At 63.8% G+C, this 14,153-nt stretch overlaps 1 protein-coding gene across 1 annotated transcript in view; it reads right to left on the bottom strand.

Moving 5' to 3' along the window:
• Positions 1 to 968: 968 nt before the first annotated feature.
• LOC124522446 (histo-blood group ABO system transferase-like) overlaps positions 969 to 14,153 on the bottom strand; it is a 44,121-nt gene continuing 30,936 nt past the window's right edge. Inside the window, exon 3 of the mRNA XM_047093893.1 lies at positions 969 to 1,656. Within this exon, the coding sequence (XP_046949849.1) occupies positions 969 to 1,656 (688 nt within the window). The remainder of the gene's footprint in view (positions 1,657 to 14,153) is intronic.

Genomic DNA, 14,153 nt, shown 5'->3' with positions numbered 1-14,153 from the left:
GTGACGAGAAAGTCGTGAAGATGGACGGAGGGGACAGTTGCAGAACAGTGAATGTACCTATTGCCACTGAATTGGACACCTGGACATGGTTAACATTATCAAGGTTTAGGGGCGCCTGGGGGGCTCAGTCGGTTGAGCGTCCAACTTCGGCCCACGGTTCGTGGGTTCGAGCCCCGCGTCGGGCTCTGTGCTGACGGCTCGGAGCCTGGAGCCTGCTTCGGGTGCTGTGTCTCCCTCTGTCTCTGCCCCTCCCCGCTAGCTCATGGTCTCTCTCTCTCTCAAAAATAAATAAACCTTAAAAAAAATAAAAAAATAAAAATAAAAAGCATCCGACATAAAATTGGAGCCGTTTACGGCGGCAAGTGACCCAGAAATTGTAACAGTTGGCCAACGTCACGGAGAAATAGCAGTGGCAACGCGGACCGCCCTGTCCTTGATGTGAGAAGGGAGACGCGAGGCGGAGAGACTGCAGCACTCAGGCCTGGCCGGGGCCTCGAGGAAGCGCACAAGGCAGGTTTCCGGGACAACCCGCAATTCCCGTCATCCGCCAGAAACATTTTAGTGGCAGTGACAGGGCAAGCGTGACACCCACAACACCACAGTGACTGAGGGAGGCCAGGGGGTGGGGGGGCTGTCCTGCCCCAGCGGGCGGCGGGCTGTGCCCCAGGCTGCCGGGAAGCCAGGCGCCAGCCAAGGGGGTCCTGATCCGGCCTCACCTTCACGTCCTGCCCGCGGCTGCAAGCGACCTTTCAACTCTGACCAGGAACCCGAAGAGCAAGGGGTCTTGCTGGAGCCGCGCCCCCCGGCAGGCCCCCGGTCAAGCCTAACTGTGCCCGTGCCCGATGCGGGCGGCGCCGGGCCTCGGCGATGTCCCGCGACCGGACAGAGAAAGGGAGCGGCGACAGGCCATCCGCTCTGACGGCTGGGGTCAGGGTGGCACCCCTGACGGACACTAGGCCAGCCCGTCATCAGTCCCGGATGCCCCGGTGACTCTTGGGCACGGTCACATACCTCAGCTTCTTCACGACGGCGGGCCAGCCCAGCAGTTGTTCGTCCCACAGGTACTCGGGGGACAGCACCTTGGTGGGCTTGTGGTCCAGCGGGTACCTGTTCAGGTGGCTCTCGTCGTGCCACACCGCCTCGATGCCGTGGGCCCGGTCGACCACCGTGGCCTGGTGACAGACTGACGTGAGCCTCAGAACCTCGGCCACCGACCCCCCGAAAAAGCCTCCCGCGTAGTAAAAGTCGCCCTCGTCCCTGGGGACGTGCGCCTGGGACTGCGGCCGGCGCTCGTAGGTGAAGGCCTCGCGGGCCGCCCCGTAGAAGCCGGGGTGCAGGGTGCCGAAGAGCGGGGACGGGATCTCCACGCCCACGTGGTCGCGGAACCTCACGTCCACGTCCGCGCACACCGGAGAGTCCACCTCGTGGAGGAAGCGCCGCCGGGAGAAGTTGCGGATCATCTCCACGCGGTGCACGGACACGTCCTGCCGGCGCGAGTAGCTCCGGACCTCCAGGACCCCCACCTGCCTCCCTTCCCCGAGGGGCACGCGGGGCACATCCCCCGGCCGGTCGGTGAACACGTAGCAGGTGACCCTGTGTCCCGCCATGAAGTGCTTCTCCGCCGTCTGCAGGAGCAGCTCCAGGAAGGCCACGTATCTACAGGGACAGGGGACAGGGCGGGAGGAGGGTCGCTGCCAGAGGCTGGCGGCAGGAGCCCAAAGCCGGGGGCCGCGGACCTGTGCGCCTTATCGAGGAGGCAGACCCTGGGCTGCTTAAGGAACAGCCGCTGTCCTGGCCTGTCCTGGGCGAGTGTGCCCGCGGCGCCTCCCTAACCTCTGCCCCGGGGGACGGGGGACCACCAGCGCCCCATCTTACAAAGGGGAGCGAGCCTGAGGCGGAGGAGGCTGGAAACCCGTGCAGCCTCGAGTCAGCATGCTGGAGCCAGCAGCGCACCCCCGTGCCGAGCTCCCCTGGCAGACCCCCTCCACCCGCAGGACCCGCCCCTGGCAAATCCCCTGCAGGTTCCCCCCTGCTGTGAGGGAGTCGAGACCCTCCGGGCGGGCACAGCTCTGGTCAACGTGCCCTCGCAGACTTCGCAGAACCTGCAGGGCCGGCCACCTGCCCCTCTTGGCTCAGTGGTCGGTCCCTGGCCCCCCAGGACTGTGTCTGCCCCTGCAGGGCCCTCCCTTGAAGGCTACTGGGCCCTCAGCCAACGGCGGGTATTCCGAGGAGGGGTCACCCCCCATCTCCCCCAGATCAGGACTCAGGCCCAGCCTGTGGCCAGGGGAGGCCAAAGAGGGCCCCTGGAGGAAGAGGGGGCTTGCTCGCGCCCCAGCACTGAACCCGAGCGTGTAAGCTTCCGGGTCCAGGTCTGTATCTCCCCAACCCCAAGAGGTTGGAAGTCTTCTCCAACCGCCTCCCATGGCTGGTCCCTCTTCGAGGGGGCTCGCTGCTCCCCACCCTGCACACAGCAGCTCCCCCGTCATCGGGCAAGTGCGGTGAGCCCCTCGGTGACAGTGTTTTGAGCAGGCCCTAAGGCTACTTCCCGGTGCCTGGCCCAGAAACCCCTCCCACAGGGAAGGTGGGCACTCCGTGTCAATAGGGGACATGCACACACACACACACACACACACACACACTCACACACACACACCCCTGCCCAGCCACCAGTCAGGTCACCAGGGGCAAGTCCAGACCCAGCCGATGTGATCGTGGGTTCACAGCTCGACTCGGGGAGTCTGGTTTCCTCTGAGGACATGCCCACCACCTGCCCACCTGTGCGCTCACTCCTCTGTCCCGGCTGTTACTGGCCATGTGAAATTCTGGAACGAAAGGTTGGGCCAGTTTCAGGTGGAATACAAAATGTAGACACTGCGGGGAGGGCTGAGACCCAAGTAACACAGCAGCTTTCCGGGGGAGATGTGCGTCCCCCAACATCCCCGCCCCCGCCAGGCGGCCCTGCCGACCCACACCCTGCACGCCAGCCACGGTGTCTCCCGCCGGGGTGCTGGTCGGGGTCCAGCGTCTGCCATGATCCTAATTGTAGAGGACCTTGTTTCAGATAATCTAGAACAGGGTGTTATGCAGACATCGTGTGTGATACCTTGTTCCAGTTACTGGCATGTTTCCTACAGGATGTAGAAATGAGAAAGAGAACAGTGATGGGCCCGGAGACACCCCATAATCCCACCGCTGACCTCCACCTCCCCTGGCTCCCAGGTGGGTCCTGGGCGTTTGAGTCGGCATCAAAGTGGGAAAAGGGTGCTTGGCTTTCCGCGGCATCGCCCTCGGACGCCCCGGTGTCGGGGCTCCAGGACTGACCGGCTAGAGGTCACCTGCTTAGCCCACACGCGTGTCCAGACGGGCAGGCTGCAGGCCCCGGGCGCTTCTCCCTGCCCCTCCGCGTCAGCTCTGTGCTGCCCCTGCCCCTCGCCTGGGGGCCGTGTGGACTCCGCTCCCTCCCGCTGCTCCCTCTGCCGCAGGCCGGCGGCCACCACGTCCCCAGCCGGAGAGGGAGGGCCGACGAGAACACCCGCAAGCGACGTATTTCTGGCGTCTGTGCCCGGCTCGAGTGGCACCCGCTCCGGTCAGCTCCATGCGCACACACCCCGTCCCGTGCCCTGCTGAATTCTCAGCCCTCAAACTGTGCCGGGTGAGGAATAACACTTCACGTCTCTCTGACTCACGGGACCGTCCCAGAGCCGCATGACGCGGGCCCCACTGTTTACAGCGACAGATGGGAGCCGCGGCCCGGTGTCCGTTCACTCATCCCCGCACGCGTCAGCACCCGTGTCTGTCTGCTGCCGTGTGCAGGCACCCGCACACGACGGTGAAGCCCAGTCACCACCCCGCCCTCGAGCTCACAGCCTAGGCGGTGGGACGGCGTCTCCCCCACAGTGAGCAGCTGGGGGCCACAGAGGCAGAGCATCCCCACCCTCCCCAACCTGCAGTGCCCCCCGACTCCTGGCCCGACATCCGGCGCCCTGCGTGAGCTGGTCCAGACGCCCTCCCCTGTGGGCACCCCTCACCCCACTCCGGCCTCCCTAGGGCCTTCCTCCAGGGAGGCCATGGAGCCCCGGCCCCTCAGAGGCCCCTGCCGCCACCGCCCCTCCCATGGCCCCCACCCAGGACGTCCTCATCTCCAGGGTTGGAGCCTCCTCAGGCTCCCGTGCGAGCTCAGGCTTTGGGTCGGATTGTCCGGGGGACAAACCCACAATAGGGCCATGCGGCACGGATCAGCGGCACGGACTCCCCCGGGGAGGGCACACAGCCGTGCCAGGCCGAGGACACGAGGCCCAGCTGCCCTTTGCTAGGGAGGCCTGTGTGCCTTTCACATCTCCTCTCCATCCACCCAGGAGGAGAGCCTGGGCCCTGTCCACGCTGACGTCACTCCACGCCCAACCTCAGGGCCAGGTGGGAGACTGAGGCCAGGGACCGGCCCAGGATACGTGAAGTGGGCAGAGTCCAAGCAGTGGGGGTCTCCGTCCTAGGCCAAACTCAGTCCTCCCCTGGGGTTCGCCCTGGGAATGAGACCCCTGAGATCCCGTCGGATCCCTATCAACCCCATACGAGGTGGGGCTGTTATATCTGGATGTCCCCAGACCGTACAGGCAAGCAGACGCACACACACACAGACACACACACACACAGACACACACACACACACAGACACACACACACAGACACACACGCACACAGACACACACACACACACACACACGCACACTGACCACCCGGCAGCGGCTCAAGGGGAGTCCACCCTGGAGGGGGGAGGTGACACCGGGGCAAGAAGAAGGGGCCTGGAGGCAGCTCTGCCACGGGGCAGGGGCGCCCAGTGTGCTGGCAGCATGACCAGGGCTCATACGTGGGGTGGGGAGACGTGCCAGCCTGATGGCCAGCAGGGTCTCCCGGGTACCCAGGGGGCTGCCTGGGCTGGGCACTTTCCCGGGGCACCCGGAGAAGTCGGGGTCTGGGGTCTTGTATCCGCCACCAGCCTGGAGCTAGAAGGAGACACCCCCCTAGTGGGAGGGGGCTACGGGACAGGCTTCAGCTTACTCCTGTGTAAATTGGGCTGCATAGACGTGGTGTCCCAAGGGTCCCACAGGCTTGTCTGCTGGCCCTGGACCTCCACCCCTGCCCCAAGATGCTCCTGGTCCTGGGAAAATGCTTTCTCCTCCCTCAAGGTCCTTCTGAGCGGAGGGCAGCCTGGGGGCTTGGAGGACCGAGGACCTGGGTGGGCAGCACGTGGCCGAGCATGGACCCTGGTGTGGACACCGAGGTCAAGACCCTCCTTATCGGAGCCCCGGGGCCTCATTAGGAAGGGCTTCCAGAGGTAGTGCCCTGACTGGGGTGAGGAAGCCTTAGGAATGAACGGGGCACCGGGCCGGGAGAGGTGGAACGGGGGACAAGGGAGGCTCCTGAAGTCCTCACACCGCCCCTGGAGCCCGCAGGTCCTGCCCCTGTGCCCCCCTAGGGCCAGGGAGGGCTGCTGCCTTGACTACACCCAAAGATGTGTGTTTTGTTTTCTGGTTTCCAAGCCTGGGGCTGTCATGCCGGTGCTGACCACCAGGGGGCAGGCTGTGTCCACTGTGCTCAGTGTAAGCCTCTGGAGCGGGAAGGGACGCTCAGTGGTCAAGCTAGGCGTCCCCTGCCCCTAACCCAACATGTACCTCTTACTATTAGTCTGCATGTCCACAGCATGAGCTGCTCAGAGGCAGGTAGGGACTCTGAGATCCTCTCTGGACACATCAGCTCCTGTGCCTCTCACCCTGCGCAGGGCATGTGTTGGGCCCGGGGGCCGGAATCAAAGGTCCCGTGAGGTCCCAGCCCTGCAGGAGCTCACAGCCCAGAGGGGGAGGTGGGTCAAGGCACAAGAGGGAATCCGTGTGAAAGGAAAGACCAACACTGTCGGGAAATGAAGCAGGGTGAAGGAGGGCGGCCAGGGGCCCCTGGGTTGGGGGGGGGGTGTCTCACAGGCCTCCAGGGTGGCCCTGATGCTGGGACCCAGAAGGACAAGAGGAGCCAGTCCCGCACACGTCTGCAAGCAGTGTGCTGTGTGCTGCGGGGACGAGCAAAGCTGCAGAGACTCGGAGGCACAGAGGGTTTGTCTGGAGAGGAGCTGAGAGGAGCCAGTGTGGCCGGAGAGAGCTCGGGAGGGAAGAGGGCGGGCCCGGGCCCCAACCTGGAGGATGGGCTGTTGTCTGTGCTGGGGGACACATTCACCTTACTTGGACCACATCACACTTTCTGTGCCAGTCTCCCGGCTCGGCTCGGCTGGGAGCCTCAGCCCCACGGTCACCCAGGCCAGGGCTGCAGGCTCAGCTGAGGCTCGACGGGGGCAGGGTCCGCCTCCAAGACCGCGACCGGGTACGTGCTCTTGGCAGGATTCGGCTGGGACTGGGGGGGTCTCGGGACTTCTGTGTCTCAGCCCGGAGCCTCTGCAGGTTCTTGGCACTGGGCCTCCTGGGGCAGCTCATGTTATCTGCTCTTGCTTCGTCAGAGAGAGACGCACACACAGACACACACACTGACACAGAGCCAGAGAATGGACCCGGGAGAAAAGGAACCCAGAGACACCACAGGCTTTCATGAACCAGCTTGGAAGCGACACCCATCGTTATATTCTCTCCCTCAGAACCGGTCACACGGGCCTTCCACCGGGAGGGGTGGGGAGGGTTTGTTGCAAGGATACAAGAGGCTATGTTAGTAAAAGAGGACACATGTCAGAGAGAGAGACCCCTGTGCATGCTGTGACACCACAGCCTGACGCCAGCCAGGACACGGCCGGTCCTCCCGTGGCCCAATGAGAAACCGGGAGATGCAGAAGGCCGGACGGTCACACCACACAGGGGAGAGCATCCCTCACGACCCAGGGCCAGAACGGTTCACAGGCCTCTGGGCCAAATTTTGCGCCAAAGCCAGTGCTTTCCCCGGGATGGAGACGAGACCCGTCCCAGTCCAAGGGGAGGCGACCCCCATGGCAGCAGGTGTCAGAGATGCAGGACCTCCCAGGGTGGGACTCGGGCAAGTGAGACCCGAGGGAGGCAGCGGTGGTCGCCTTCAGAGGGGCAGGTTTCTGCTCTGGGGACCAGCCGCCCTGGTGACAAGGTGAGGAAGCAGAGGTCCCCAGAGACAGCTGTGACGGGCTCCCGTCTCCGGGAGAGAGTCCTCACGCAGAGAGGAGGGACCGGGGGCTCCTGGGGGACGCTGCCAGCCTGCCGGGAGCCAGCCCCTCCGCTGCAGGTGCACCCAGGTGGCAGAGGGGCCTGAACGGGACAGCGGTGCATGGCCGGCCTCGCTTTCCCCATCCAAGGCCAACGTCCTCTGCAGCCCTTGCCACTCCACCCCGCGCCTCAAAGCAAAGTGGTCTCTTCACTCAGGTTCCCTGGTGCCCGTTCAGGACAAGGATGCCTCCCGGGAAGAAAGAGGAGAACCGGCGGGGCTCACCCAGCCCGGGGGCCCTGGCAGACAAGCCGGCACTCGGCCTGTGGGCCACGGCCCTCTCCTGCCCCCACCGGCACCGTCTGCCCTCTGTCCCCTGACCCCACCTCCCAGGAGACGAATCCAGCCCGAGGACCGCCTCGGGGCCGGCCTGGGAAGAGCTGGGTGGAAGGACAGGTGAGGGAAGACACAAGGGGTGTTCTCGACTCCCAAATCTGACGAGCGAAGTCTGGGAGGCGAGAGGAAGATGGGAGGAAATGCAGGGTGCGCATTTGCACGTCTTCCTAAGAGGAGAGGTGGGTGGGTGACCCAGGGACTCGGGCAGAGACCTGACGCCTTCAAGGGAGCGGGGAGAAGGATCCGAGAGAACCAGAGCAAACCCACAAAAGCACAGGGGCGGCGGAAGGAGCCGGAGACATCCGTGTGCAGGTCCTCCAGGGCCCCCACCCTTCGCTCTATGTGTGTGTGTCTGTGTGTGTGTGTGTGTGTGCGTGTGTGTGTGTGATGGTTAAAAACCTTGGTGAATATGGCTTACGTGTCTTCTTAGGGTGAGGAGGGCCATGGGGACGGCGCTCCCCCTTGCTGGCTGCGGGTCAGAGGCCGCACCACCTCCTGGGTGGGTCCGGGGCTCGCTTTTGGGATCCAGGTGCGTGCACACAGCGGGGAGCAGACAGGGTGCTGAGGGCAGGCATGGACGCATCCACAAAGGAACAAGGACAGCAGCGGTTTCTGTCTGGGGGGTGGGGCAGAGGCTGTTAGGGTCTTGTGCTTGGATTTGGGGAACTGGGGCTGGCAAGGCACAGCTGTCCCGGTGACGCCCCCTCAGGGCGCCCGAGTCCACCTGCCCCTGGGGGAGCACCTGCGACCCTCCTCTCTGCCTGAGGGCTCTGTCCTGCCCCAGGGGCGCCTCCTCTCCTGCCAGCCGGGGCCAGCCTGCCACCTGGGAGCGCAGGTACCCCGAATGCCCTGGGGACAGGGCCGGTCCGGGTAGGACACCGTCTCCCAGCGGACTTGAGCGCCAGGCCGCCACGGTGCTCCCCCTCCTCCTCCGGGCTGCGTGGGCCCAGGTCCTCCTCTGCTCAGGGACCACCCTCTGTCCAGACTCCACACGCTGGCAATTGGGGCAGGTCGTCTGGACCTTCTGGACTCGTGCTTCCTTGTCGGGAACGTGGGCAGAGCCCTCCTCCCAGACTCACCAGAGGGGACACGGCCAGGAACATTCAGACCCTGCAAAGGAAGATGCCACGTGGGGGACCTATCGGGTCGTGCTCACTGGAGAGGTCACGGTGCTCAGCACACAGCAGGCACCTGAGTTCCCCAGCTGAATTAGGGAAGGAGGAAGGGAAGGAGGGAGGGAGGGAAACCATAGAAGTGGGGTCCACACCAGGTCAGGTCAGAGGTCCGGTCAGAGGGCGTCACAGCTCGGGCCCTGGAAGGGGGCACGGGACACGTCCTTCTGTCCCTCCAGCGCTGACCTTCCTCCACGTGGGACCTGCTGACCTCCTGGATCGTCTCTACCTCCTCCACAAACAACGCTGAGTGTTCCCAGAAGGGGGACAGCGGGCAGGGGCCAAGGAGGGGCTTCCGGAATCCTGTGCCCTGGGGGACTCTGGGACAGCCTTCCAGGTGGCCCTTTTATGTCCTCCAGGCACCAGGCCACGATTCTACCTCATCTCTCAGGGAATGCGCCAACCCATCTAGAAGGCCCGTTACGTCCCCATGTCACAGATGGGGACACCGAGGCTAATAGCACAGCCTGGGTCACTAGTAAGACGAACTGGGTCAGGAATCCTTGACTTTGGATTGTTCTACCCGCGGGCCTGCATCTTGGCGTCCTGGGGCTCGGGGTCCCTCTTCCTGGGAAACCCCACCACCTGCCGAGGGTCCCCACCGAACTCATGGGAGCAGAGCTGACCAACCTGCCTGGGGCCCCACATGGGGCTGGGGAAGGGCCGACTCCGGGCTCTGGGGGCTCTCCCAGTACTGGGCCAGCCGGTCCCCTGCAGGACGAGGACTTCTTGCTGGGGATCGGCTGGGGCCTCTGCTTCCTCACGTGGATACCTAGGCTGCCAGTCCCCAGACCAGAAACCTGCCCGTCTGAAGGTGACCAGGGCTGCCTCCCTCGGGTCTCACTTGCCCAAGTCCCACCCCGGGACGGCCCACATCTCTGACGCCTGCTCCCACGGGGGTCGCCTCCCCTTGGACTGGGACGGGTCTGGCCTCCATCCCGGGGAACGCACTGGCTTTGGCGCATTATTTGGCCCAGAGGCCTGTGAACCTTTCTGGCCCTGGGTCGTGAGGGATGCTCTCCCCTGTGTGGTGTGACCATCCGGCCTTCTGCATCTCCCGGTTTCTGTTTGGGCCACGGGAGGACCCGCCGTGTCCTGTCTGGCTTCAGGCTGTGGTGTCACAGCACGCACAGGGGTCTCCACCCCGAGACCATTGTCACCGAAGGGGCCTCCATTTTCCCACCTAATCCTTAATCCATTGTGATTTCAATGTCAATGGAGAAAAAGTCTATTTCAAACGGCCACAAAGTACAAAAATGAATCTGTCTCGTCTGAAAATTCGGTACAGACCCAAAAGTATCTCTTGTGAGATTGCACTTGAAAGAAACCTCCAGAGGAGGTAACAGAACATGGAGAGAAAGCAGACTGGGGGTTCCCAGGGGCTGGCGAGGGCACGAATGGGGAGCGAGGGGTCCGGATACACGGTGACCCTTGGGGACCGAGATATTCTGCCGCAAAATTCTGTGGCGTGGTTCACGGCGTTGTGAGCGTACCCAGTGCTCAGGAATTGCACAATGTAAAATAAATAAAACGTTTTATTGAAGATTAATATAGATTATAACTAATGAACAAATAAAGTAACAGCTATGAAGTAGAAGAGAACAAGTATAAGGGAGAAGAGGAAGAGATATTCTGGTGGGGGGGTCGGGGTCAGGGATTGGAGAATAAATTTGAAATAAAATATAACAAAAATAAAGTAAACACCCCGTGTAGGCCTTCAGGCCCTTGATTTGTGACTGCCATCCATGTGGGAGCAAGGGCGGGGGCAGGGGTGGGAAGAAGGGCATTGACAGGGGCGGGGGCAGGGGCGGGGAGAAGGGCAGTGGCAGGAACAGTGTTGGGATCAGAAGCAGGAAAGGCGGAACCAGGAGAAGCGGGAGAAGAAGCAGGGCCCAGCTCACTCTGCTCAGGTGCCCGCTGTCCCCGCACAGGTCCCAGGTCACCTGCTGGCTCTCCGGCCCCTGCAGGAGTCGCTCCAGGCACCACCCCTGCCTGCAGAGCCCCCGAGGCACACGATGCTGTTGGGTTGATCTCTGGAGCTGCACCAGCTTCTGCTCCTGTCCCAGACACTTGAGAAGGAAACAGAGTGATGGTTGCAGGGGCTCCAAGGCCTCAGGGTGAGAGGAGGGAAGGTCCCCCACCCCACCCAGTGCCGGCCTCTCCAGGGGCCTTTGCAGACACACAACTCACCCCGGAGCCTCCCCGAGAAGCCGCGGCCAGGAAGCCACACCAGGACCTCTGCCCCCTGCAGTCCGCAGGCCGGGGCTCTCAGTCTCTGCTCCTGGCCCCTCACCAGCCCCCGGGCGCTCCTCCCTGGGTGGCCCAGCACCGCCTGGGCCCCGTGAACACACATCTCCCACCCCAGCCTTCTCACCCTCGGGCTCTGGCTCCGGGGGCTCCGGGTCCTGATCCCAGGACCGGTGAACCAGGACCCTGTGGAGGGGCCAAGGCGGTGAAGGAGGCCTTCCCAGGCCAACTCCAGGCCTTGCTTCCTGAGACCTCCGTGCGGCCACTCTCTCCCTCGGTCCAGGGTGGCCCTCCTGGGCGACGGGACACTCGCACAACTCTGTAGGACAGGTGAATCGGGATTCCGACAGTCGCCTCCCGATTTCATCGGTTGATTTCTGTAAAGACAGTGACCCGCGGACGGCCCGGAGACATCACAGCCCCGCCCAGCCATCCTCAGTGTCCTTCAGCCTTCTCTCCCCACTGCTCCCAGTTCGGACACAGACCTGAGTGTGCACAGCCCTGCGCCTGGGACACAGTAACATCCACCAGCAGGGTTTGGGATGAACCTTGGGGACGAGAGGACCACCCCAGCACAACCTGTCCCTCCAAGCCAGCCTTGACAGGGGTGTGAGCCTGACCCGCCCACCAGGCATCTATCCCTTTCATCAGCCTGCATGTGCTCAGGTGGGCCCTCCACACACGACCCCTCCTTCCACGCACACACACACACACACACACACACACACACGGGAGGGGAGGTGCGGCCGCACTGGTCAGATCAGAGCGGTGTCGGGCTGGACTGGATGTCTCTGGGTCTCCTGTGTTACCTTTGGGTCCCTGCGAGCTAGAGACCTGAGGCGTCCTGTGCACGACCTGACCCACTGTCTCCAGGGTCGGGAAGCGTTGCAGCCACGGGCTCCCCCGAGCCGGCAGCCGCGGGACACGGGCACACAACAGGAGAACATGTTCGTCAGGCAAAGGTGTCCCAACGAATGAGCCCAGTCGGGCGCTGTCTCCAGAATGTGGGTGCCTGGTGACCTGGGTTCCGAGTTCTGTTGGGGTCTGTGACCAGGGAGGTGAGGTCACTTCCTGGGGTCCCCTTACCCGGCTTCCTGCTCCTACAAGAGCCCCTCCCAGGCGGCAAAGGAGTCCCCTCCACCCCATGCCCTGTCCCTACAGTGACACCAACACAGGCCAGACATGTCCCCGCGAGGCCTGGTGCGGCCGGTGGGCGGCTTTGGGGCCACAGAGCTGGGTTCAGACCTGGGTTTTCCCCCTGACCAGTGCTGGGACCCTGCACTGTGCCTCCCGGGGCCCCCGGTCACCCGTCTGCACAGTGGGGTCCTTGTGGCATCTACTTGTAGGGGCGCCATCAGGGAGCCACCTGTAGACATGTCCCGTGCCTGCTATCCCATGAGGCTCGTGGGCACACGTGGCCGTGGAAGGACGAGGAAGGGGTCGGCCTGGCACGGAACACACTCACGCGGGCCTGGGTCCTCTCTGGGTCCAGGCACAGCCACCCCTCCTGCCTGGGTCCCAGGCCCAGGGAAGGTGGAGGTGAACTCGTTCAGACCCTGTGCCCACCAGACACGCATGCCATGGGCTCCATTACGTTTGGGCTCGGGTCTCAGAGCCTGGTCTGGGCCTACGTGCTGGGCGGTCCCCACTGTGGCTCCCAGCCTTCCCGATTCCTGGTCCCACGTGCCTCTGTCACCCCCTCCCCTCCCGGGTGGATGGCCCATGTGACCGGGTTCTAAGGGCTAGAATATGATGACCGGGTGTCATTTCTGGGCCGATTCATGGAATTTCTGGTTTCCTCTCTCGTGGGTCCATTCTCTGCCTCGGACTCTGTCTCTCTCTTTGTGTCTCATAGGCGCAGGTCCTGTGGGCTCCAGGGTCCAGGTGACAACCCTCAGAAGCCTCCCTTGTGGCCCGTGTCCCTCCCCTGGCCCGGTGCTCAGGTCCCTCACGAGGCCTCCTCGCCCCAGCCAGGGCTCTGCCTGGGGAACCACTTCCTAATGAGGACCCGAGGCTCCAACAAGGAGGCTCTTGACCTCGGTGTCCACACCAGGGTCCACTGCTTGGCCATGTGCTGCCAACCCAGGTCCTCGGTCCTCCAGGTCCCCAGGCTGCCCTCCGCTCTGAAGGACCTTGAGGCAGTAGGAAGCATTTTCCCAGGAGGGGAGAACAGAGGGCCAGGGATGAAGATCCCAGGACACAGAGTCGTCTATGAGCCTGTGGGACCCTTGGGACACTGTCTATGCAGCCCAGTTCAGGAGGAGGAGGCTGAGTCCTTCTGTGCCGTAGCCCCATCCACACTTCTTAGTTCCATGGGCTCAGCGTGGTGGACACAGGACCCCAGGCCCCGTCCTCCCCTAGTTCCTGGCAATCCCCCCGGACACCTTGGGGACCCCCTGACCCTCAGCCGGCACATATCCCCTCCCAGGGAGAACCCCATGTGGGGGTAGAGGCTGGCCTAGGATTGGAGACCAGCTCTGCTCCTTGGACCCTGCACACCTCATTTGTCCTAGGCCAATCCTTGCCTCTCCTGACCTCAGTGTCCCCCTGTCCCTGAGGGTCAGACGGGGAAGTGCATCAGCGTGGCCGTGGCCCAGGCTCGCCCCCGGGGGTAGGTGGATGGGAGGTGCCCCGGGTACACAGGCCTCCCTCTCCAGGGTCAGCCGGGTCTGTGTCATGGCCAGGTTTGCCCAGGGACCGGCACTCAACACCTGTGGATGATCCAGAGGTGACGCTGACGTGCATGACTGCAACCGCTCCCCACCTGGCTGGTCCCCCATGTTCCCACCTCCGCCAACTACTCTGGAACCCCAACCTTCCTGAGCCCCAGAACCATGCCCTCCCCATCCAGGCAAGCCTCAGGGTGTGAGGCCAGGTGGGTTGGACATCTGGGGACACGACAGCCAGTGACTACACCCATCCCACCCAGCTGGCCTGGACCGCAGACCACCCCAGGGTCCAGGTGCTTGGACCCTGGGGCATGGCTGGGCCAGGGCTCCTGGAGGCAGCAGTGGAGGCCGACTCAGGGCAGGGAGAAGTCGGTCCTCCCCTTGCCCTTATCCTTTCCTCCTTCCGCCTTGTCTTCCTGGCAGGACCTTGGACAGAGGGCCGGCCTGTGCCTGGCTGCAGCCCTGGGCGGAGTCAGAGGGTGGGAAGAGGCCCCTGGAGGCCAGGGGG

Source organism: Lynx rufus, unplaced genomic scaffold (assembly GCF_022079265.1).
Source record: "Lynx rufus isolate CCGP_SWC_20201006 ecotype Redwood Valley unplaced genomic scaffold, mLynRuf1.p SCAF_36, whole genome shotgun sequence".
Classification (NCBI taxonomy): Eukaryota; Metazoa; Chordata; class Mammalia; order Carnivora; family Felidae; genus Lynx; species Lynx rufus.
The sequence above is the reverse complement of the archived record's forward strand: the minus strand, read 5'-3'. Positions and strand labels throughout refer to the sequence as shown.